Here is a 25,398-nt window from a genome sequence, read left to right as displayed (position 1 = left end):
CCCTCTTCCAGCCTGCAGGCATACAGACAGACGTCGCATCCATAATAAATAAATCTAAAAAAATTTTTTTTAAAAAAAGTTCTAGAATGGACAGGCAGTGATGGCGTAAGCCTTTAATCCCAGAACTCAGGAAACAGAGGCAGGTGGATCTCTGAGTTCAAGGCCAGCCTGTCTACAAAGAGAGCTCCAGGACAGCCAGGGCTACATAAAGAAACCTTGTCTGGGGAAGGGGGTGGGGTTAGGGTTAGGGTTATGTATACCAAATGTGGAACTGGACTTACAGATGGCTGTGAAACATGAACCCACATCCTCTATCTGAACAGAAAGTGCTCTTAACCTCTGAGCCAACTCTCCAGCCCCTCGCTTTTTTTTTTAAGATTTTATTTTTATTACTTTTACGTGTATATGTGTGTGTGTGTACCTGTATCTGTGTGTGCTAGTGCTTGTGGAGCCAGAAGAGGATGCTGGCATCTCTGGAGCTGAAGTTGCAGGTGGTTGTGAACCACCCAACATGGGTGCTGGAAATCAAACCCAGATCCTCTGAACAACAGCAAGTGGTCTTAACCACACTACAGTCTCTCTCCAGCCCTCCCACTTTTTTTTTTTTTTTTTTTTTTTTTGATAGGGTCTCTCACTGAACTTGGCCTGCTGACTGGCTGGAATCCCTGGGATCCATCTGTCATTACCTCCCAATTCTGGGATTCCCGGCATTCGTTGTAGTATCTGGCTAGGGAACTGAACTCATGTCCACATGCTTGCAGAGCAATCACCTTACCACTGAGCAATTTCTCTGGAGCCCCATATTTTTTTCAAAAGCTAATTTTTTTTTCCGGGTTTCTCTGTGTAGCTTTGGAGCCTATCCCGGCACTCGCTCTGGAGACCAGGCTGGCCTCGAACTCACAGAGATCCGCCTGCCTCTGCCTCCCGAGTGCTGGGATTAAAGGCGTGTGCCACCAACGCCCGGCGAAAAGCTAAAATTATTACTAGGCAAGTGCCACATATCTATAGTCTCAGCTTGCTCCAAGGCAAGCATATTACAAGCACAAGGTCTGCTAGGGCAACTTAGGAGACTCTGTCACAAAATAAAAATTTCAAAGGAAGCTGAAGGTACATATTTCAGTGGTAGACACTTGCCTACATGTGAGGCCTTGGATTTAACCCCTAAGTGGAAAAAAAAAAAAACCTACAAGGGGGACATGGCTGGAGAGATGACTCAGAGGTTAAGAGCACTCGCTGCTCTTCCAGAGGTTCTGAGTTCAATTCCCAGCAACCACATGGTGGCTCACAACCATCTGTAATGAGATTTGGTGCCCTCTTCAGGCAACAGGAATACATACAGGCAGAACACTGTATACGTAATAAATAAATCTTTAAAAAATAAACAAACAAAAAAAAACCCAAAAGGTAAAATTTGAATGTGGTTAAAAAGTAGAGGCCCAAATAGACAATATGATCTCTTTTTATGAAAAAGAAAACAAAATTGGGCAGCAATGTTCTCTTAGACCTTAGGGGTCATTTTAGTCTCTGGATTCCTATAAAGTATAAAGCAATTACCAAGAAAGGAGGGCTTCCTCCTGAGACCGGGGCGCATGGTGGTCAGTCCCTTGGAAAACAACTTCCATGGTGCCTGTGACTGCTATTTTCTTAACTGTAAATCAATCTCATTCTCAGTAACTCCCTCCCCTCTTCCTCTCCCTCTCCAGCCCGTACTGAACTCTGGCAGCTCAGCTCCACTGAGAGCCAGGGAGGCCCTGAGGCAGCAGGATTCTGGGCTTGGGAGAAAACATGCTGGAGGAAAGACAGTGCTATTACCATCAACACTGGGGTGAGTGGGTGGGTATGTTGAGGGATGGGGAGCTGCGGCGGGGGACACCAACACACTCTCCAGATGCCCGGGGGAGCAGGTGGCAATTATGGTCTCCTCTGAAAGTCACCATCCCTTAGCCAGGGAGCCTTTCCTACAAGGAACAGCTCTATTTGCTCATCCTGGCTTTCACATTTTAATGTGGTTCTAGAACTAGGTAACAACAGACAAATGACTTGGGAATCAGATCCAGTCATTTAAGCACAGAACACGTTGTCCGAGGGACTTCTACCCGAGAGGCCCAGAGAGAGAGAGATAATGAAGCCACTTGCTGCTGTGAAACACAGGAACATTGATGCAGTTGCTTTTATTTATTCACCTATAAAGATGACCGCAACGATTGTGCTGAGTAACCCTCAGATTAACACTAATTACATTACTACAGATTGGTTCCTAACTGGATTCAGGCAAGGGGGAGAACAACAAAAATCTCCAAACACTGAAACAAAGAAAAAACATTTCTTTTTCTTTTAAAAACTTAAAACGCTACTTTCCCACAGACTTCCTTGGACTGGGTTGCAGCCTGAGGTAAGAGGAAACAAGGCTTTGGGCATTTTGAAGAAATCGCAGGTTAAGGTACAGTGCCAAGCATGGGACTGAAACCCTAATTTGATCAAGTGTCAAATCTCAGGCACATTCCAAATAGAGGCAGGTTCTCAAGTGTTTCCTAGTGTTCTCCCCTCTTCACAAATAACGTTTATTTCCCTTTCCTGGCTGATTCAGTATTGTATAAAGTCCCCTCATTGCTGCCCCTGGTGGAATTGACATTGAGTAGCATCTGCTTTCAATGGCAAGGTGGTGGACTAGCGCTGGCATTCTTCCTCCTGAGACAGCCTCTGTGGTGGGGCTTGCTGAGTAAGGCCTCTTCGGGCAGTTGGAAGACAGGTGCACTGAGAGAAAGGCTGCTTACCCTTGAGAAAATCGACAATAGTTGCCCTGGTTCCTAGTGAAAATGACCAACCGAGTCAGTCCATATCACTAGGAAAGGTCAAGGAAAAACAGCTTTCCCTCAGAAAATAATGAGAGAAGAAACCAAAAAATATTTAGGATGGCCCAAAGTGATATGCATAAATTTCTTTTTGTTATTATATCTAAGTATACATTTCCTAAAGTCCAGTTACTAGGTTGAACTGAATGGGATAGAAGAGAGGCCGACTGGAAATTTCCCTCAAGAGTTCACAGCTGCGGCCTGAGAGGTCCTCGGTTTGCGCTGTGGGAGCCCCTTTTTGAATGAAGGCTTGGGTGGGCTAGGTGCCATGCTGGCTCCAGTTCCATTGGTCCCTGCAGAGTAAGCCTGGCTCCATTCACTAGCGTTTCCTGGGGCCTGAGGTGAAGTACTCTGATACCTGGACCCAGATGAATACCACGAGCTGTTTCTGTAACGACCCGCACTGTCATGCCGCCCTTGGTTTGTGGGGTCAGTGGTCTTTTGGTTTTGTGGCCTGTAGCCTTGTCCTCCTCGCCTGTTGCCTGGAAACACCTACAGATAAAAAAAGTACAATGCTCACGGTGCTCTGTCATGATGATGCCTGGTTTGTTCCACTTTATCATGTGTTTTGAAAGCATAAGCATCATGCTTGGGATTCAATCCCACCAGCCTATCCAACCCGTTCACTTTGTCATAATTAATATACCTCCCACGAATCTCGCTGCCTCTCATGCTTAGGTCTTCCCTACTGAGGAGTCCTGTCTCTTTAGATGTGCATGGGAAGGAAATGAACACAGTAGAGTCACAAGCTCTGAGTCAGATAAATGTCTGAACAAGTAGATCCTAAGCCAACTGTAAAGACATGAGCACATGTGTGGGAGTTTGAACCTAATTGTCCCCATAAGCTTATAGGGAGTGGCACTATTAGGAGGTGTGTCACTGTGGAGGAGGTTCTGAGGTCTTATATATGCTCGAGCAATGCCCAGTGGCCTCCTGTTGCCTTTGGGACAAGATGCAAGACTCTCGGCTCCTTCTCCAGTAAGGAGCTTCTCCACGTCTGCTTGCACAGCACATTTCGTATGATGATGATAATGGACTCAACCTCTGCAATGTAAACTGCCACCCCAGTTAAATGTTTTCCTTTCTAAGAGTTGCCCTGGTCATGATGTCTCTTCAGAGCAACAGAAACCCTAAGACAGAAGTTGGTATCAGGGACTTGGGGTGTTGTTGCAATAGGCCTGACTGTGCTGTTGTTTGAAGGAATATGGACCTTGGGACTATGGATTAGAAAAGCAGTCAAATGCTTTAAGTGCTGCTTAGTGGGCCATCCGAGTAGGAGCATGGAAGACAGTGGTACTGAGTGTGAGTTGATGAACTTCTGGGCCTAGCTCAAGAAGTTTCAGAGGGGAAGAATTTTAGTATGATACCTAGAGAGCATTCTTAGGATATTTTGGTGAAGAATGTGGCTGCTTTTTGCCCTTGTCTGAAGAACAGCCTGAGGCTAAAGTGACAAGTTTTGGATTAATTCTATTGCCAGAGAAAACCCTAACCAAAAAGTATATAGATGCCAATTTGCTTGGCTATGGATTACAAGGTGCAGCTCACAGCATGTTGGTGTGACACTTAGCACACCTTTCATGTCACAACCCAGGAAGCTTACAGGATTGGCTTTTTATCTCCTAATTCCAATGTTCTATCAGTTCTCAAGAATTACTTTCTCCTTCAAACCAAGGAAACAAGATTATGGAGTACTCTGCTTCCACCCCTACCAGGCTCACTTTTTCCTCCCCTGATCTACTCATACTGGGCTTCTTGATTCTTGTAGCTTTCAGACACATGGTGGTGAACTTGACACTTGAACTGCTTGTCTACCTTGAGATAGGTGCACAACTCCCAGTGTGACTAATTACCAGACAATACAACCTACAACAAACTGCCAAGAAATGAAAGTCAGCTGTCTGGGGCAACAGGAAGTCTCAACTGGCTGGTGGTTTGGAATACCATCTCAAATGCTTTCTCGGGAACTAACGGAGACTATCCAATGAGTGATCAGCACGGAAATGCAACAAGTGGGTGTCCTTTTCTCCTCACATGCTCTGTATGAAAGCACATTACCTCCTGATGAGCCTGGCAGGGCTTGTCACTGGAGTTTGTCATGGCTGCTGAAGTCTCTCCTGGGGCACAGTTTCTCTTGTTAGCACCTGGAAGGCTGGGAGCAGAGGCACAGGGGGAAGAGGAAGCAGCAGACACATCACCAGGGCCGCTCAAGGACACAGATACCACGGAGCTGCATCGAGATCTGGTTGAATAGCTGTTCTTTGGATGTGACACTGAAACAGAAACATGAGGACTGTGCTGTGGTCATATGATGCAATTTAAGGAATAGAACTATTGGAGGGCTGGAGAGCTGGCTCTGGGTAAGCAACAGTTTGATACCCAGAACACTTGTAGAGGTGGAAAGAGAGACTACTTCAGACTTCTCCTGACTCTCACATGTACTTTGTGGCATGCCATCTCCCCACTAATAATAAATACATTTTAAAACGGTCCAAGTGACTGGTAGCTACCAGTCATAAGCAAAACCTATAAAGTGGCTAACAAGAGGGAAAGGAAGTCTCTGTCTCCCAAACCCACTGCTCTGTGAAGAATTTAGAGTTTCAGACCAAACCATACCCACCCCCTACTGATGGCTCTCACCATTTCCTCCACCTAAACTCCTGGCTGTGGTTCCAGCAAACTAAAACCTGGGAATGACAGGCCAGGCCATATGTTTCCTTTCCCATGCAAGAAATGTCCTGCAGGCTGGGCGTTGGTGGCACATGCCTTTAATCCCAGCACTCGGGAGGCAGAGGTAGGGGGAATTTCTGTGAGTTCGAGGCCAGCCTGGTCTATAGACGGAGCGAGTTCTAGGACAGCATACAAAACAATACAGATAAACCCTGTCTCAAAAAAAAAAAAAAAAAAAAAAAAAAAAAAAAAAAAAAGAAATGAAATGTCCTGCAGGACAGATTTTACAAAAAAAGAAAGAGGTAAACAATCAAATCTCTGCTAAAGCCTTTTTTTAAAAAAATCGAATGATGTAAGGGAAAGATAATCAAGATTAATTAAATATAAACAGAACTTGTCTTTACAACACTTATCTCGCCAAATTTCTTTCTGCAAAATAATCCCAAATTCAATATACCAATATAACTGAAAAATATTATTTTCAATTCAAATGTTCTCAGATACCGTAGTTTGAAGCACTCCCCGGATGTCTTCTTGGCTCTAAGGCTGGGCTACAATGGGTAACAGTTACTGCTCTGACCAATATTTCACTGTTTTGTTTTGTATTGCTGGGGAGCAAACCCAAGGTCCCTGGTACAGGTTAGGCAAGAGCTCCCTGCCCCGCAACCCCAGTCTCAACACTGATTTCATACTGAGAGGAAGAGTGGAATAAGTTCAGAGCCTGATCTATTATTAATGTATGCCTACAAACTCCCACTTTGAGGCCCTGGACCCTGCCCACTTAAGAAATGTTTTTATTTTGTGTGTGTAGTGTTTACCTTGAATGTATATATGTCACCATATGGATGCCTGGTGTCCATGCAGGTCAGAAGAAAACACTGACTCCTTGGAACAGGAATTAAGGATGGTTGTGAACTACTCTGTGGGTCCCAGATACCAAACCCAGGTCCTTTATAAGAGCAACAAGTGATCTTAACCAATGAGCATCTCTCCAGGCCCAGAGAGATTTATTTTTATTCATGTTTATGCATATGTATTTCTGTGTGTGTGCAAGTGCCCACAGAGGCTAGAAGAGGGATCACTGGGGCTAGGGTTATGAGGCATCCAATGAGGATTCTGGGAACTAAACTCTGGTCCTCTGGAGAGCAGCAGTCCTTTCAACCCCTATCTTTCTAGCCCCAGCTCTTTCCCACTTCTAATGCTATTACTTGAGGGCCTGTCATGTGCCCAGCAAGGTAGGCATGATCATCTCTGTTTGAAGAGGAGTAAAATGTTGTCCAGGATTTCAATGCTGAAGCAGGGACTCAACTTGGCCTGACCCGAGACCACAGCTCGTCATACTATCACACAACACCTCATCTCAGCAGAAAACAATGTGAGTATTCTGCTGGGTACTGGGTGCTGGGGACAGGTCTGTATTCCCACCTCACCCCCGCAGTTAAAGGCAGGAGAACTGGGAGTTTAAGGCCAGCCTTGGAGATTCAGCAAGTTCGTAGTCAGTCTGGGCTCCAAAAGAACAAAAAGTATTTCATACTTCAGGACTGCCAAAGCACCTGCAGCCCCAGATCCAATAAGTATCCCAGTGACTTTCACATAAACGAGACAAGAGGCACTGAGAAGTACCTATCGGAACACCAGTCAGCACACCTAACCACCACCACAGAGTAGTCTCCTTAGCACTGTAGTGTTCAGAATCTCTCACCTTGTCCAAATGAATCAATACTCTGTTTCAGGGTCTCCACATCACAGGTGAACCGGGCTACCCTTCCCAGATCTTCATCATATTTCCGCTCACTAACAAAGTGCTGGAGAAAAGACAGAAAAGCTTCCGGGTAAGAGACAGTGTACACAGAACCTAAAACACACACAAGTGAAGAGAATTATCTTCAATTTTTTCATTTTTATTGCTTTAAAGTTTGCTTAATGACATTACCAATGCCAAGTAATCAGATAAAGCTACTCATTTTTCAAGAGCCCAAAGATTAAGCCTGCTAATTTAATGAAATGCTATAAATGGCCAACACCCAATGGTATAACCCAAATGAATGATAAGAAAGGAAAAAGAAGAATTTATAGCAAAGAATCATCTTCTCCCTGGGCTAGTCTCCACACAGTTTCATTTTGCATAGAAGCAGAGGCAGCCAAAGTAATCATAAGCTACAACAGTAATCCCATCCAGGTTTGCTGTCCTTTGGTAGGATCCGCCTTAAGAAAGGAGCTTCGTCTCCTTATAAAACAGGATTTCAGAGTCTTTGAAATAGGAGCAATTTTTTGAGATGGAAAATCATCCATGTGGAACGGCAACTCTGCAAATGAGACGTTTGTGCTGCAAGTGATTTAATCCTTTTAAAAGCAGACTGAGCTAAGAAGTAACCAGCCCCCTGGGTCAAAAGCTGACTATACTATGGAAACTGTTGGATGAGAAACATGTCAGGAATGAAGCACTTCTGGGGATCCATTAAATAAACAATGTCTAGGTGGCCAGGATCACCCCCCCACACACCAGATGAGTAGATGAAAAAGAAAGGTTAAAAGCTCAGAGAAGATTTGCAACTGAACTCCTCCTCAGAGTAGATCTCCTAACTGGGGGTAGTCTACTCCCACTTCAAATGCATCAGAATTCTTGGAATGCATCCAGAAATACCAATAGGAAAAGAGAGAAAAATTACCCTTGAGACTTGACATCCTAAAAGTTCTGAGTACACTCCATCTTAGGAAAGCATACAGACCTCCTGTAATGGCACTTTTGGATATAGAGGATCTGTCTAATATTAATTCTGAAACAAATTCTAGGGTTTGTTGAGCCAAAGACATAATAGGAATGACAGAGGTACAATGATCTGGAAATAAGACATTTAAATTGCACAGCACTCACTTCAGCACATTAAAAACGTGGAAAGAAACAAATCCTTAGTCAGCCTGCAGAAATATTTCTAGAAACCGTTCGTTTAGCCTTGTAGGAAGAGGAACAGATGAAACCTATGGGAGCCAGAATTCTCATCTAATTACAAAGGGATTTCTGGTTTCTCCCAGACAGCTGAATGGGACTGAGTGGCATTAATGTGAGGGAAATGTTCTACAAAATTCTGTAATGTGCTATTAGTTAATAAGAAATAGTAATTTTGCTGGGCGTTGGTGGCAAATGCCTTTAATCCCAGCACTCAGGAGGCAGAGGCAGGCAGATCTCTGTGAGTTTGTGGCCAGCACGGTCTACAAAGAGAGTTCCAGGACAACCTCCAAAGCTACAGAGAAACCCTGTCTCCAAAAAAAAAAAAAAGTAATTTTTAAACTCACATTTTTACCCCAATCAACTTTCAGGGAAAGGAGTGAGGGGCAAGGGATACTCAACAGGTTTGTATCAGCACTGGCTCAAACGATGCCCGGAAGGCCCTAGATTACCTTACACCTATCTGTCTGTGCTTTCTCCAGGCTGTTCTGTTGTAAGCCTCCACAGGAGGCATCCCTCTCATATATGTCAATAAAGTTCTTGTGTTCACAGAGCAGAGGTAAAAGCTTAGGAACAGAAAATGTCATCCCCTACTCCTTTGCTCAAAAAGCTTTCTGTTTATAAACAATGATTTAGAAAACACTGTCCATGCGTACCTGCAAATTATCCAATTTCTCTTTGGGGGTCAAAAAGTCTGAGAAACACAATTAAAAAAATTATTTTTACTTTATGTGCAATGGATATTTGCTCACATATATGCATGTGTATTGCATGTGCCTGTTGCCCATGGAGGCCAGAAGAGAGCACTGGAGCCCCTGTAACTGGAGTTACAGACAGTTGTGATATACCATTTGAGTGCTGGGAATTGAACCCAGATTGGGAAAGCAGTCAGTGCTAAGGATTATAGTATTTACCCTAAATGTTGGAGAAGATCTGAATCAGGCTACTGAAGTGTGAGACTCAGACATGGGGGTGGGAAGAACAGGACAAGAGGAGAACAGAAAGACTCAAAAGGCTAAGCAACAGATGACAGTAGAAATTGACACAAAAAACAAGGTCAATCTGAGATTCAGCAGGTGAGTCCCCTGAGAGATTTAATTTGAGGAACAGAAAAGTGTCCTAAGATTTCCTACCTAGATAGCTGGAGAGATGACAGAAAAAGACAGTCTGGAAAGGGCCACACTTTGGAAGGAAGGCTCATGGTCTAGTGTGCTCTGGGCAGCTATGACTTCTGGAGATCTACTGGGCTGGCCCTGAGAGTCAGCGAAAGACAGAAAGGAGAAGCAAGTTTTACCTTGATGTCAGCCCTGAGTTCAATCAACTGCTCCTCCGACATGCGTACAGCCACGTCCGTCATCTTCTTCAGAACTTCTGCTTTCTTCTGCCGGCTGAGCAGAATTTCCACTGGGGAAGAAAGAGGAGCACAACACTTAGGCTGTGGTTAAAGTGAGACACAGAGTGAAAGAAGATGCCTTGAATGTGCATCGAGACAGCCAAAAGCCTAGCTGCCCACTCACCCAGCAAATGAAAATACCAGAGGCCTAGTTTCCACCTCAGGGGTCTCTGCAGACAGTTAGAAGATAAGTGTTTATGAAAAACAAAGACTTACAAATCACTTGTCATTTCTCTCTCTTCTTCCTACCCCATTTTTTTTTCTTAAGAAGCATATAAATTAAGACACAAACTTTATCTAAACAGGTACAGAATGAAGTGAAACCACTCATCCTTCTGATTTTGTTTTTCTCTACTCAGAGAGCCACTAACAGTTTCTTATGTGTATTCCAAATGCTGTCTATGTATGTACAGCACAGACCTCTCCCTCCCTCAGTGGAGTCTATAAAATACACAATCTTCTCTTCATCTTAGCCACTGCTATCCTGCTGTTTATGTCTTACTCAGTCATCTACTCTACAGACATACCCCAATTATTTAGCACACCTACTATTGATCAATAGTTAAGTCCTTATATTCTTTTAAAAAATATTTATTTATTATGTATACAACATTCTGCCTGCATGTATGCCTGCATACCAGAAGAGGGCACCAGATCTCATTATGGATGACTGTGAGCCACCTCATTGTTTGCTGGGAATTGAACTTAGGAAGAGCAGTCAGTGCTCTTAACCTCTGAACCATCTCTCCAGCCCGATCATAGGTTTTTAAAAAAAATTTATTTATCTTTATATGCATTGGTGTTTTACCTGCATGTATGTGTGAGCAAGTCAGGCTCCCTGGACCTGGGGTTACAGTTGTAAGCTGCCATGTGGGTGCTGGGAATTGAACCATGGTCCTCTGGAAGAGCAAGGAGTGCTCTTAACCACTGAGCTCTCTCTCCAGCCTCAACCATTGTTTTTCTAAGTGAGAATTTTTACTGTAATTATGATCTTCTTTTCTATCAATGTAACATAGAGGAAGGGATATTTTCTCTTCTTTGAGTTTATGGACCAAAGCCATAATATGCCATATCAGGGCCTGATGAGAGCTTTAATTATTCAGAGGACATGGTCTTTCAGATAAAGGGACTACCCATCAGACTTCAGGGTCATTGCCACTGAGGAAAAAAAAAAAAAAACTGGAGATGTATTTATAATTACATTTATTTAATAATAATCTTTAGCTTTTTACTTTACATACATAAACACATAGGTGTTTTGCCTGCATGTGTCTGTGTACTATGTGTTCTCAGAGGCCGGAAGAGGGCTCTGGATTCCTTGGAACTGGAGTTAGAGACAGTTGTGAGCAACATGTTGGTGCTGGGAATTGAAGCCAGGACCTCTGCAAGAGCAGCCACTGCTCTTAACTGCTGAGTCATCTCTCCAGCCCCAGACGGATGTATTCATTTTAAAATAAAGAGGGCCACTGGGCAGCTGAAGTAGAGAACTGTGGCAAAGTCTGTTAGTCAAATGAACATTCTCACCCCTTCTCCTTTTCTTCTTCTCAGAAGTCTAATGTTTAGCCAGGTCTGACGACTCATGCCTATAATCTGAACATTTGGGCAACTGAGAATGAGTTATGATTCCAAGGCTAGTCTGGACCACATTTTGAGTTCCAGGTTGGCCTCAGCTACACAGCAAGACCGTCTTAAGAAATCAAACCATAACAAAAAAAAAAAAACAAAACAAAACAAAGCCGGGCGTTGGTGGTGCACGCCTTTAATTCCAGCACTCGGGAGGCAGAGGCAGGCGGATCTCTGTGAGTTCGAGACCATCCTGGTCTACAAGAGCTAGTTCCAGGGCAGCCTCCAAAGCCACAGAGAAATCCTGTCTCGAAAAAACCAAAACAAAAAACAAAAAAAGAGAAATCAAACCATATTAAACTAAACCAAAATAAAATGTTGAGTACCAATGTTCTTACTTAAAAACCAATTCTGGGGTGGGGGTGGGGGACCAGGAGGAGAAGAGGGAGGGGGAACTGGGATTGGAATGTAAAAAATGAATAAAAAAAAAATTAAAACAAAACAATTCTGGCCTTGTTCCAGGTGAGCTGGCTGTGTGCTATACAGTCCAGCATTCAGCCATAGATAGAGTTCCCAGGATGGGGCATCCAGGAGGCTCTAATTGAAAGCATTGTAATGCAAGGAATCATGTCATGTCACCCCTCCCCTGACCGAAACCTTATCAGTGATCTTTTGAGCAGAGTACACTGTAAGGATGGCTACGTGAAGGACAGAGGAGCCTGGGTCCCCAGTGTCATGTTGGCGATACCCTGCTAACTATGACTAATTAAAATCTCTGGACTTCTTACTTCACAGGAGCATAGTAAATACATTTACTTAGGTCACTCTATTGTATGCAGTCATCCATACCTGACTGACATCACACAGAACTTTACCCCAGGGCTATGAGACAGCTCAGCCAATTTAGTGCTTGCCTTGGGAGCACGAAGATCTGAGGTAAACCCTGAGAACCTAAGAAAGCATGGTGCAGTGCACATGCATTTGGAGGCCAGAGGGTAACCCTGGGTGTCATTCCTCAGTTACTAACCACTTCTTTTCTTTTTCTCCCCCCACCACCCCAGCAGGGTTCTCTGTGTAGTCCTGGCTGTCCTGGAACTCTGTAGACCAAGCTGGCCTTGAACGCAGAAAGATCCAATTATGCTTGATTCCTAACAGTTGGACTCCGGGCAGGTGTGCAGCACAGGTGTGGAGGTCGTGAAGAAGAAGCTCTAAGGGATTGTTTTTTTCCTTTCACCATGGGATTTAGGGGTTGGACACAGGCTGTCGGGTTTGCTGGTGGGGGCTTTACCCCTCTGAGCCATTTTGCTGGTCCATTGGTGGGTTTATCTTCACACATTGAGTGCCATGCCTATTTAGAAAGGTTGTTTCTTTTAGCCTACCCTCAAACTAGTAAGAGTAGGGATTCTACATTAGGTGACCTGTGACCACAACCATGGGAAGAGACGCCCTGAAAGTACTGAGCAGAGTTTAGTTTGGTCCATGGTAAGGAAAATGTTGAGAATGTCTCATATGTCTCAGAAATAAGATTGCATATGCAATAAACAGTGTATCTTGAAATCTCTAAATTTCACAGCTATTGCCTATCCTTTGATTCTTTTACAAGATAAAGGTGTAGAGGAACTAAAGCTGGTGAAAAGACATGGTCATTACTTTTGAGGAGAAGGTCCCTTTTAAAAATACACGTTTTAGGGAGTGGAGCAATAGGTCAGCAATTAAAAACACTGGCTGCGCTTGTGGGGGACCTGGGCTCAATCCCAGCACCCACACAATAGCTAAGAACCACCTATAAACTCCAGACCCAAGTGATCTGATGCCCACTTCTGGCTTTAACAGAAGAGCAGAAGCCTGGTTGTGGTTTTGGGTGCAGGTGTGCCACACAGGTGTGGAGGTCATGAGGAAAAAGCTTTAAGGGATTGGTTCTTTTCTTCCACCATGGGATTTAGGGGTCGGACTCAGTGCATGTTAAAGCCATACAGATTGCCCCAGTTAGACTTCATTCCTCCATTCTACTGTAATAAGCAATCATGGCATCTTGAATTCTCAGCTCACTGCCCTTCCCCTATTCCTTGATTACAGACACTGAGTAAAGATCATCCTAAAACAGAAAAATAAAATTCCATGACAGAAAATGACAAGAACAATTGTAGGAGCCGTGGTGAAGTATCCTCTGATTATCCCAATGTTTTAGCTTTATCAAAAAACACAAAACAAAACCCAGTGGAAGCTTTAATCACTAGAAAGAAAAGCAAAACAAAAGAAAGCCCGGGAACCTGCAAGGTGTTTATTTTCCTAAGGTTGATGCTATGGCAGCAACACCATTCATTATACAATGTTTTGTAGATTAAATCCTACATTGAGAATGCTAAAAATTTGGGAAAAAATGTAAAAGACTCTTACAGAGAGTAACTATGTGAGCAAAGTACAATTGCTCAAGACAAATTAAATTTATAAACTTTTTTTTTACTGATAATATTTAATACATAAAATATCACTGCAGATGTTCATACTAAACTTTGACTGAGAGGCAGCAACCTATTGTTCGTATTGGTAATAGTTTTTTCAAGTCACTATGTAAAACAGGTTGGCCCCAAAAAGACTGGCCTGCCTCTGCCTTCCAAGTGCTAGGATTAAAGGTGTGTGCCACAACACCCCAGCTCAATAATAGCTTTAGTTAAATATCAATCATCTTACTTGCTTCAGCTTTCACTTTGTCCATTTCAGCAAGCAATGCCACTTCTCGATCCATTAAACTAGGAAAGAAAATGACAAAGAAAAAAAAGTTTAGATGAGAAACTCAAATACTAAAATAGGATAATTAATAATGGAGAAAGACTAGCAAATGTGATCACTAAAAGCATATGGCTAAGAAACAATGTATGGACTACATGAAAGTCTAGTATTGTATTCACAACAAAGAATATTTAAAGACTGTAAAGGAAATAAATGGATTCCACTCCTCCCTATTGTTCCATGTAACACAGCAGGCAAGCTATTAGAAATCCAGGAAGTTATCCCAACACTCAGGAGGCAGAGGCAGGAGGATCTCTGTGAGATTGAGGCCAGCCTGGTCTCCAGAGCAAGTGCCAGGATAGGCTCCAAAGCTACACAGAAAAACCCTGTCTCGAAAAACCAAAAAAAAAAAAAAAAAAAAAAGAAAGAAAATAAAAAAAGAAACACAATAAGAAAAAAAGGAAAACAAAAAAAAAAAAGAAATCCAGGAAGTAAGAACCAGCAGATGGCAGTACAAGCCACAAAAATATTTCTTAGTTATGCAAATTTAAGTACTTATGGAAATTATTTATTTCCACAATTTTTATATTTTAGTTTATCTTTTAATAAAAAATATGGTATTACTGTGTATCCCTCGATGTCCTGGAGCTCTAAGTAGCTCAGGCCAGCCTTGAACTCACAGAGATCCATCTGCTTCTGCCTCTCGAGTTCTGGGATTAAGGTGTGCACTGAGCTTGGTTTATATAATTTCAAAGTTCTGCTTCTAATTTTACAGGCAACATCTCTCTCTGGAAGGGCCACAGAAAGTTGCCTAAGATTTGGCTCTATGTATCCAACATGTGACCATTGTGCCGTTGTGATTCAATGGCGCTATAGTCCTTAGTACACAGAATAGTACAAGCTGATTTATGATATAAAATCAGCAATAACCAGAAAAGATGGGATGAAGAGTTTCTTACAGAGTTTTCCTTCCTCGTGTAGGGGACCAGACCCAGGGCCTCATATAAGTGGTACAAGTGCTCTACTTCTGATTCTCTTCTTGCAGAGCTGGATGTGGAACATAGGGCCTTGTGCGTGAGTGAGGCTAACATTCTACTATTGGAGCTATACTCTCAGCTCTTGTTTTTGTAAGACAAAGCGTAGGTGTCATTTAGGCTGACCTTGAACTTGTCAGTCTTCTGCTTTAGCAAACCAAGTGCTGGGATTACAGATTTATTTATTTAGTTAGTTATATCTTTATTGCATACTTATTTACTTATATGTGTATATTGGCTGTCAGGATCAAAGTGCAGGAGTTTACTCTCTTCTGTCACCATGTGAGTCCCAGCTAGAACTCAGGTTGTCAGGTGTGTAGCAGGCACCTTCACTCTCTGAGCCATTCCATCAATCTGAGATTTCTCCTTCTTAATATGAAGGCCTTTGGCTCATATGGTAGCGCACACCTTTAATCCCAGCACTCTGGAGGCAGAGGCAGGTGGATCTCTGAGTTCAAGTCCAGCCTGGTCTATAGAGCAAGTCCTAGGACAGTCCAGAGAAACCCTGACAAAAACATGGGGCTGGAGACTGGCTGTTCTTTCAGAAGACCCAGGTTCAATTCTCAGCACCCACATGGCAGCTCACAACTGTCTGTAACTCCAGTGACAGGGGACCTGACACCCTCACAAAGACATGCATCTAGTAAAGACACTAGTGTACATAAAATGAATAAAACAAAACAAAACAAAACAAAAAGGGTATGGCTATAATGTTAACAGAAATTCTACTCTTCTTTCTGATTGTAAAGGCAATCGCACACACACACACACACACACTCTCTCTCTCTCTCTCTCTCTCTCTCTCTCTCTCTCTCTCTCTCTCTCTCTCTCTCTCTCTCTCTCTATGTAATTGTGCTAGCACGAAGTAAGTAGTTAATACTGAGACTACACTACCATACAGAGCAGGGTTCTTTCCCAGAAAAGAGCCAGAGAACACTAGTCTGATGATTATGCACGTTAATAGTAGACTGGTAACTAAATAAATTTGGGTGGCAAATTAATCTAACACCACCAGACCGGAGAGAAAAAACTATCATGAGATGGCCACACTCTGCCCTGAAACATTTCCCACCTTGGCAGTTTGTTCAAGAACTAGAATACCCAAAAGCCACAAATGGGAGAGGAACTGCCAGGCCTACAGCTTGCCGCTGCCGCCCTCCTGCTGCCAGTTCATCCTAAGATGTACACACTGTGTGTACCAGATAACAAGTTCTTTGTCTTTGACTTCACAAAACAAGAGTTTCACATCTCACAGTCTTCACTGTGAAAAGTAGAGCTATGCAGGGTGTTTCATCAAATCCAGTTCTACAACGACCCTACCAGACCTTCTTGTGGAATATGAGGGGGTAAATTGAGATGACATTTTTTTTCACTGTAACAATGAATGGTATTCATTGGTTTCTAGATTGATTCACTGGTGAGCACAAAAAATTCATAGTACATTGACTAGCAATGCAGTATTATGAAAACCCCTTACATTCTACAAGACTGGAACTTTTGCTGGACCTCACACCCAGATTAATAATACACCTCAAGTCACTTAAGACTCGAGACTGAGAGCCTGCTGTGTACCTACCCTGTTTGTTTAACCTGCCTTTTGGAGAACATTGTAACACCCAACTTACTAGCCTTGGGCTTCCCAGTACTCAGCTTTGCAACCTAAGCTAATGTATCACTGTAATCTTAAACTCTTAATTCTTTCATGCAGCTGACCTAGAGTAATGCATGTATATCATTAGCTGAGAGCAGCAAATGTAGAGATGAACATCCACCGTAAATGTTAAACACAACATTTGGTTACTACTTGATTACAATGATGCTTATAATACTGTTTTGTCATCTGGGTGAATGGGAGTCAATGACTCAATCCTTGTAAAATTCCTTTAAAGAAACATTTCTATAAAGTAGCCCTTATTTCTTCTGCATGCTATACTTTTGGTACTGTTCAATGGAAGAGAGCATAGCCCTTTCAGCGGCAGACACACATACACACTCTTTTCTAAAAAATACTTTTATTATATGAATGTTTTGCCTTGTGTTTGCCACATGTGTGCTGATGACTGTGGAGGGCACAAGAGGGCATCAGATCCCCTGAATAGGAGTTACAGGAAGATGTTAGCCACTGTGAGGGTGCTGGCAATCAAACTTGGGTCCTCTGCAAGAACCGTGGATCCATCTCTCCAGGCCCCTTGGGCTCACTCTTGATTAAGTGACACCAAGGGCAAATGCTTTGGTTTCTTTCCTTAGGGTGACATTATTAATCACTAATGTGTTTAACCTATACAATTGACAACATGAGCACTCTCTTAAAAAGTTACTTTACATTTTTCATAACAAAGATCAATAAAAACTTAGTAAAGGCCTGTCTTGAAAGTCTGAGGACCTGTATTCAATCCACAGAACCCATGTAAAAATTCTGGGCATGGTGTCACACAACTGTAACTCCAGGCTGGGGAAGTAAGCACTAGTAGATGCTTGGGGATTGTTGGTTGGCCAATCTAGCTTAATTAGTGAGCTCTATGCCAGTGAGAGACCCTGCCTCAAAACGAGGTGGATAAAGCTGGGTGTGGCGGCACATACCTTTAATCCTAGTACTCTGGAGGCAGAGGCAAGCCAGCTTCTATGAGTTCAAGGCCAGTATGGTCTACAGAACAAGTTCCAGGATAGCCAAGGCTACATACTGAGACCCTGTCTCAAAAACAACAACAACAAAAGCAAAACAACAGCCCCCCAATCAAAACCATATACATACAAAAGGAGATGGATGGGTGCTGGAGAGATGACTCAGATGATAACAGCACTTTGCTGCTTTTGCAGAAGACCCAGGTTCAATTCCCAGCACCCACATGATGGCTAATAACTGTTCCAGGAGATCCAATGCCCTCTTCTGATCTCCACAGGTACCAGAGACACGTGCAGACACAACATTCATACACACAAAATAAATCTATTTTTTTTCTTAAAGAGCTGGATGGGATTCCTGAGGATGAATCTTGAGGTTGGTCCCTGGCTTCCACATGTACTCCCCCGAACAAATACATAAATACACTTCAAAGACTAATGAAAAGTAGCCATTACTTTTTTTTGTCATGTTGACACAACAACATCTACTGCAATATCTTGGCACTGGCTCAGAGTAAACAGGAATTTAAAACAGAGCTTGAAGGAGCTCTGATGGGGGGGGATGTCCTTCTATATATATGTTTCTCTTATTGGTTGATACATAAAAACTGATTGGCCAGTAGTCAGGCAGGAAGTATAGGTGGGGCTACTAAAAGAGAAGAATTCTGGAAAGAAGAGGCAGAGAGGCCACCAGGGAGATGCCATGCTGCCGAAGGAGTAACATGCCGGATTATGGGTAAGCCACAGCCTCGTGGCAATACTTAGTCTAATAGAAATGGGTTAATAATTAAGAGAGAGCTAGCCAGTAAGAAGCCTAAGCCATTGGCCAAACAGTTTATAATTAATATAAGCCTCTGTGTGTATTTATTTGGTACTAAAGGGCTATGGGACCAGGCAGAACAAAACCTCCATCCACAGAGCTCTACCAGTATTTGTAACTACCCATTAAAGATTTTACAACTCATTAAGATATGTAATATTAAAGTTAGTAACAACTCTCATTAAAAGTTCTGACACAATGACTTTATGTATTCTTCTTAGGTCATTCATTTTAAGCAAAGAACTCAGGGCAGAGTTTTATGACATCTGCAATTTCCAGATAGTCCTACCAACACATATACATAGCCAATATATACCACTATTTTATCCTTTTATGTTTTCATCATAGAAAGTTGGAGAAATGTGTTTACTACAACATAAACAGAGAAGGATAGAAAGTTAAAATCAGAAAGGTTAGGTATCGGATAATAGAAGAGGAATTTTTTAAAAATAATTTATTGTAATTCGACTTTCCAAATCAGACATTTCACTGGAGTTTCCTATCTGTTGTTAAGCTAAACAGTGGTCCTGGCATGTAATGGTGGCTGAGAGATCCACTGTCCATGGTGTTAAGTAATAGTTCTTAGAATCATAAATGCATTAGAAACCAGAGTGAACTCTCAGGGCCTGATGGAAGGCTCGTTCAAGCTGTCAGACTTCCTTGACCTTGCTCACTCCAACACCTCAGGCACTAAGCTTCCCTCAAGGCTCTCCTCAATGGCAGGATGCCACAGCAGCATTGGGTAGGCTGGGAAGCGGCTAATGTGATTTGCTCAACATTGCTGGGGCCCTGCCTGGAAAGACACTGGGTCTTATTTTTAGACAGGGTTTCTCTTTGTAGCTCTGGCTGAAAGGTTCAGGCATTATGCTGGCCTGCCCCTGTTACCTGGTGGAATCCACTCAGGCAATACCCTGGTCAGCTCAAGGTTCCATGGGAAAGAAGTCTGCACGCAGGTGCAGAGGACCCCTTTAAAAGATAGGCCCCTGCCCCTCTCTCCCTGTCTCTCTCTCTCCCCCTGTCTCTCTCTCTCTCTCTATGTGTGCTCTCCCGTCTCTGTTTCCCCGCTCTGTCTCTCTATGGCGACCGCCATGGCGGTCAGCCATTACCCTGTTCCTCTTCTTAGTCTCCCCATTCTACCGGCCCTTATAATAAACTTATAGTCTTAAGTCTCATGTCTCAGCAATTTCACTTTTCTTCTTTTTAAACAAAACAATAACACTGGCTGCCCTGGAACTCACTCTATAGACCTCGACCTTAGAGATCCACCTTCCTCTATCTTTGCCTCCCAAGTGCTGGGATTGAAGGAATGCACTCCACCCACCCAGCTTGGTGTAGATAATTTCTGTATCTTTTCTTTAATCATGAAATACACTTTGCACCACTGGTCACTATTACTAGAGAACACTGAACACTAAATGGTCCATATCTCCTCCACTCCCTCTAGGACTTCTTATAGCACTGAAATTGCTTAATTTATTTTAAAGCTTTGCACAATTTATTGCTCAGAGTAGCTGCTACTGCAGCATCACCACTGACATCTCTGAGATATATTCTGTGCCTGTCATTTCAAGAAAGGTCTTTGATTGATATCCCTAACACTAAGCTATTCATTTTGAGTCTGGCTTTGCCTTCAGTAGTTTCTTGGCACCAGAAATAATCATCATTTCTTTATGATTATTGCATTAGGAGACATTATTTTAAATACAGCTGTGGTAATTATACAGCCAATTATGTAACAGGATAACACTATTATAAAATAATAATAAACCACTTAGTAATATTCCCAGGTAATATTTTTACTCGCTCTTATTTGCTCAAAACTTAAAACACATTTACTCTAATACATTTGCAAATCAAAGCAGAAACTGAAGCAAAGCATCTTTTTTTCCTTTTAAGACTTTATTCTTCCCATTTAAAGCAAATGGGAATTAAAAGAGAATCATCAATAGTTTTTTATTTGTTTTCTGAAACAGGGTCTCTCTACATCTCCCTGACTGTCCTGGAACTCACTATGCAGAAGACCAGGCTGACCTCTGACCCACAAGATTGACCTGCATCTGCTGCCCAGGAGCTAGGATCAAAGGTGTGCACCACCACACCTGGCAACAATTAAGTGCATGGGTTTTTTGCCTGCCTGTATGTCTGGTGTGCCTGGTGCCTTTGGAGGCCAAAAGAGGGCTTAAGATGCCCTAGGCCTGGAATAACAGTGATTCACAGAGGATTCCGGTATGCAATCATCTGTATGGGTGCTATGAATCGACCCTGGATCCTCTGGGAAAGCAACAAATGCTCTTAGCTGCTGAGCCACCTTTCTAGTGCCCAATAGTCTTATTAGAAGATAATGAATGATGTTTCCTATGTTTTTTAAACCTCCACATTCCGGCCAGGCGTTGGTGGAGCACACCTTTAGTCCCAGAACTCGGGAGGCAGAGACAGGCAGATCTCTGTGAGTTCCAGGCCTGCCTGGTCGCCAGAGCGAGTGCCAGGATAGGCTCCAAAGCTACACAGAGAAACCCTGTCTGGAAAAACCAAACCAAACAAAACAAAACAAAAAACTCCCTCCACATCCCTAGCAGCAACATTACTAGAGTACATTCATTCTCCCGTGCTCAGAACAAAACAGACCACTTAGGAGAACCAGATCAGCTGAGCAAAGTAACCACAGCAAAACCAAATTCCAGAACTAGCACACATCAAACCTCATCAAACTCCAGAACTAGCACACATCACCTCATCAAACTCAAGAACTAACACACATCACCTGATCAAACTCAAGAACTAGCATACATTAAACCTCACTGTTGTGAAATTCTGAGGGCTCTTTTTGTTTGGAGGCTTTTACAGAGCATGTGGACAGGACTTCCATGTTTATTTTCCTGCTTTTTACTAACTAGATTTTCTTATATTATTTTTTTCTTTATAGGTGTGTATGAGTGCCTGTGGAGGCCAGAAGAGGGTGTTAGGTACCCTGGAGCTGGAGTCACAGGCAGTTGTGAGCACCTCACAGCAGGTGTTGGCACTGAACTTGGGTCTTCTACAAGACCAGGAAACACTGTTAACACCTAAGCCATCTCTCCACCCCTATTTTATTTTACAGGTAAGAGTTTTGCTATGCATTCCAGGTTGGCCTTGAATTCACAGCAACCCTTCTGTTTCCTCCTCCAGACTTCTGGGCTTACAAGCATGTGTCACCATGGCCAGCTGATTTTGGAATTCAATTCTCAGAAATAACTTTTAAAAAGTTTGACCTTTCCTTTCTACTCTTTTTCAATGGTGAAGAACATCTGGATTCAAACTCAGCCAAAGCTGCCCACACCTGAAATCAATTATAGTACTCAAGCTCTGAGGAGGACCAGTTTGAGGCCAGCCTGGGCTATGCAGGAAGATCACATGACGGAATGGTGGTATTTTATAAATTGCCAGGGAAAATAAGCAGTTGCAATCTATACTCCCAAGAAGTTTGTGACTAGATTTCTAGTTAAGGGAAATGGCTGGAATGTTAACATACATAGTGAGTGACTGCCTGGATTTTCATCTGAAATCAGGATTTGTTTTTGTGCAGCTTCTTTATAGAACAATGACATCCACATCTAAGGCTCCAGAAAGAGGAGAACATGTGAACACAGGGACACTTGTTAAGACACAGAAAATCAAAGTGTTTTATATATACTTTGTAGTGGGAAGTACTAATACCAGGAATGATTTTTAGCTTTTATAGAAAATAAAAATTATTTACCTGTTAAGGTAGAAAATTATGACTTCTATTCTAAAAAAGCATTATAATTTATGGGCAATGCAGTAAAACAAACAAAAAACTAAAAGGGACTGATGTAATCTTTAAATTTTATTCTATTTATTTAGTCTGTGTATGTGGCCAAGGCACAGACATGAAATCAGAGGTCAACTTACAGACATTTGCTCTCTACTTACACTATGTGGGTGCTGGGCAGTGAGCGAAGGTCATTAGACTTGGCCACAGTGCCTTTACCTGCTCAGTCAGCCCACCAAGCCCATAAATGTAAGTTTGTTTGTTTGTTTGAAAGACTTATTTTATTCTTTTCGTATGATTGCTTTGACGGCAAGTACATATATGAACCATATGCATGCCTGGTGCCTGTAGAGGTCAGAAAAAGTCATCAGGTCCCCTGTAACTGGAATTATAGATGGTTGTGAACCATCATATGCACGTTGGGAACTGAACCCGGGTCCTTCCTCTGCAGGAGCAACAAGCACTCTTTTAACTGCTGAGCCATCTATCCAGCTCCCCCACTTGAGGCAGGGTCTCCTGTAACCCAGGCTGGTTTTCAAGTTGCTATGTATCCAAAGATGATCCTCCTTCCTCACCTGCCAAATGCCAGGATTACAGACTGTGCCATTATACCTGTTTTATACATAAAACAGTGCTGGGGATTAAACCCACAGCCTCTGCATGTTAGCTAGGCACTTGTTCTCTTAAGAGAGGCAAGACATAGATTCCTTGGGTAAATACTTATTCAATTTTAGTCCTGACTTTATTCTTCTCTTCTTTCAGCTACTGTCCCCTAACTCTAGCTCAGCCCTGCCCTTCTGCAGGCCTTTGGGTCTTTCCTAAACACAGTGCCATCTCTGTCTTCTAACGACAGAAATTCTGCCGTGCCCCCACCCCCAGTTTTGATAATGATTCATTCCTTCCAAAAAACATTTATTAATTAGCCCCACCCCACCTTGCTGTTTCTAATTTAGTTTGAGATGGGGGTCTTGCTATGTTGCCCAGGTTGGTCTTGAACTCCTGAACTCAAATGATCCTCCTATCTCAGCCTCTGAATGCTGGAATTACAGGTACATGCTACCAACCTCAGACCCTTAATCTTAATACTGCTTCCATTCCTGAGATATGACCTAAAGAAAACCTCAATCATGAGACTCCAAGCTGTGACTTAACAGCAATGACTTCGGCTGGGCATGGTGGCATATGTTTTTAATTCCAGTACTTAGGAGGCAGAGGCACAAGTATCTTTATGAGTTCGAGTCCAACCTGGTCTACATTCCAGGTCATGCATAGCTATATAGTAAGACCCTGTCTTAACACTCTCCCCGGCCACCAAAAAACAAACAAAATCAAAAAACAAAAAACCTAAAAGTGATTTAAGACCTTCTGACTTAGAAAAACCAAAGAACAATTAATATTTTGATGGGACATTTCCCCTTGTACATTTATTTTTTGTGCTTATTATGCATGTGTGCACATGAATGCATGAGTGCATGAGGCATTTGCACCACAGCAGGCATATGGGGAAGTCAGAGGACAACTTTCAAGTTGGTTCACTTCTTCCACCATGTGGGACCCAGGGATTGAATTCAAACTGTCAACCTTGGTGGCAAGTGCCTTCACTCACTGAACAATCTTGCTGGCCTTATAATTTTGTTTTACTAAATTTAAAATCCTTCATTTCAACCCTATTGTACAATGACAAAGTTCTAAATCCTATTCCACACTGGTTTATATGTTACAGCTGTTGGGTTGAGGAAGGAATAATATATGTGGTATGTATCATATGTGTCTAGTTTTCCAAAGCTTACGTACAGGAAATAAGTCATCAAGAAGGTTTGAGATGAAGGTTACTAGGTCAGAATACACACAGATTCAAATATTGAACTTGCATCTTGTGGTATCACATTAAACAAACTATATAACTAATACTCAAGCCCCCCCCCATTTTTTTTACTATAATAATAAAAAAACCCAACTACTTAGTAGGAAAAAACTCAGGATAAATAATTAAAGTAATATATCCAACCACATTTAATAAGATATTTGTGCTAGTTAGTTTTTGTCAACTTGATACCTGAGAAGAGGGAATCTCAACTGAGGAACTGTCTCTATCAGACTGACCTGTAGATATGCATAAAGGCATTTTCTTGACTGCTAATTGATGGAGGAGGCCTAGCCCACTGTGGGCTGTACTGCCCCTGGGAAGGTGATCCAGGGTGAGCAAGTCTATAATCAGTGTTTCTTTATGGTGCCCACTTCAGTTCATGCACTGACTTCTGTCTCTCAAAGAAGTACCATGAATCGGGGCAAATAAAGCAAATAAACTTTGTTCGCCAACTTCATTGTGTCCGGTGTTTGTCACAGCAACAGAAGGAGACAAGGACAGCATTCCTAATAGTAATTTTCACAGATGGTTAAGAGACCTTTCTAATGTTGGTGTTTCATAAAACTAAAACTTTATTTTTATTCAAAAAGGAATACTAACATATCTCCTGTTGGCTTTTTGTAGCCAACACATTGAATGACGATCTTCTACCACACACCACACCTTCCAGGGTGCACTTACAGCCTGCTTCCTTGATTGTCTTAAACTTAAGCCAAGTAACTACTCTCACAATGTAAACTCTATTGATTAACAAGAAAAGTAAACCTGGATCTAGAAATGATTAAGTCATCTTAAATAAGGATAGATTTTAAGTTTAGATACTAGAATTCTGATTTTACTTTCCTTCTGGTATGGGTCAGCTTTTATAATCTTACTGCTGCAAATCTGTTAGAATCCTTTGCTTTTCTTTGATACTATAATGAACACAAACATGACTTTCTAGCTGGCATTAATTGCAAGCTGTTTGGTGTCAAGTAAGGTTAGCTTACCTGTCCATCACATCATTAACAACTACAAGGTACATGGAGGAAGGCAGCTTTTAAAGCCCCAGTCAGCCTGAGAAGGGACCAGCAGGAAAGAACAGAGCATCTCTATTCTCCAGCTCAACTGACCTGGCTGTTAGCCTGCTGATCA

The 25,398-nt window shown here is 42.4% G+C and overlaps 1 protein-coding gene across 2 annotated transcripts in view; it reads right to left on the bottom strand.

The window, feature by feature from the left end:
* Positions 1–2,152: 2,152 nt before the first annotated feature.
* The window catches only part of Spats2 (spermatogenesis associated serine rich 2), a 63,140-nt gene continuing 39,894 nt past the window's right edge, over positions 2,153–25,398 (bottom strand). For both annotated transcript variants that reach the window (XM_027396516.2, XM_027396517.2), the window contains 5 exons: positions 14,114–14,172; positions 9,761–9,870; positions 7,222–7,324; positions 4,908–5,122; positions 2,153–3,344 (listed from right to left, as the gene is read on the bottom strand). In XM_027396516.2, the coding sequence (XP_027252317.1) occupies positions 3,033–3,344; positions 4,908–5,122; positions 7,222–7,324; positions 9,761–9,870; positions 14,114–14,172 (799 nt within the window). In that variant the 3' untranslated portion in view covers positions 2,153–3,032. The remainder of the gene's footprint in view (positions 3,345–4,907; positions 5,123–7,221; positions 7,325–9,760; positions 9,871–14,113; positions 14,173–25,398) is intronic.

This window comes from Cricetulus griseus, chromosome 2 (assembly GCF_003668045.3).
Source record: "Cricetulus griseus strain 17A/GY chromosome 2, alternate assembly CriGri-PICRH-1.0, whole genome shotgun sequence".
In the NCBI taxonomy this organism is placed as follows: domain Eukaryota; kingdom Metazoa; phylum Chordata; class Mammalia; order Rodentia; family Cricetidae; genus Cricetulus; species Cricetulus griseus.
This window is presented reverse-complemented; position numbering and strand designations above follow the sequence as displayed.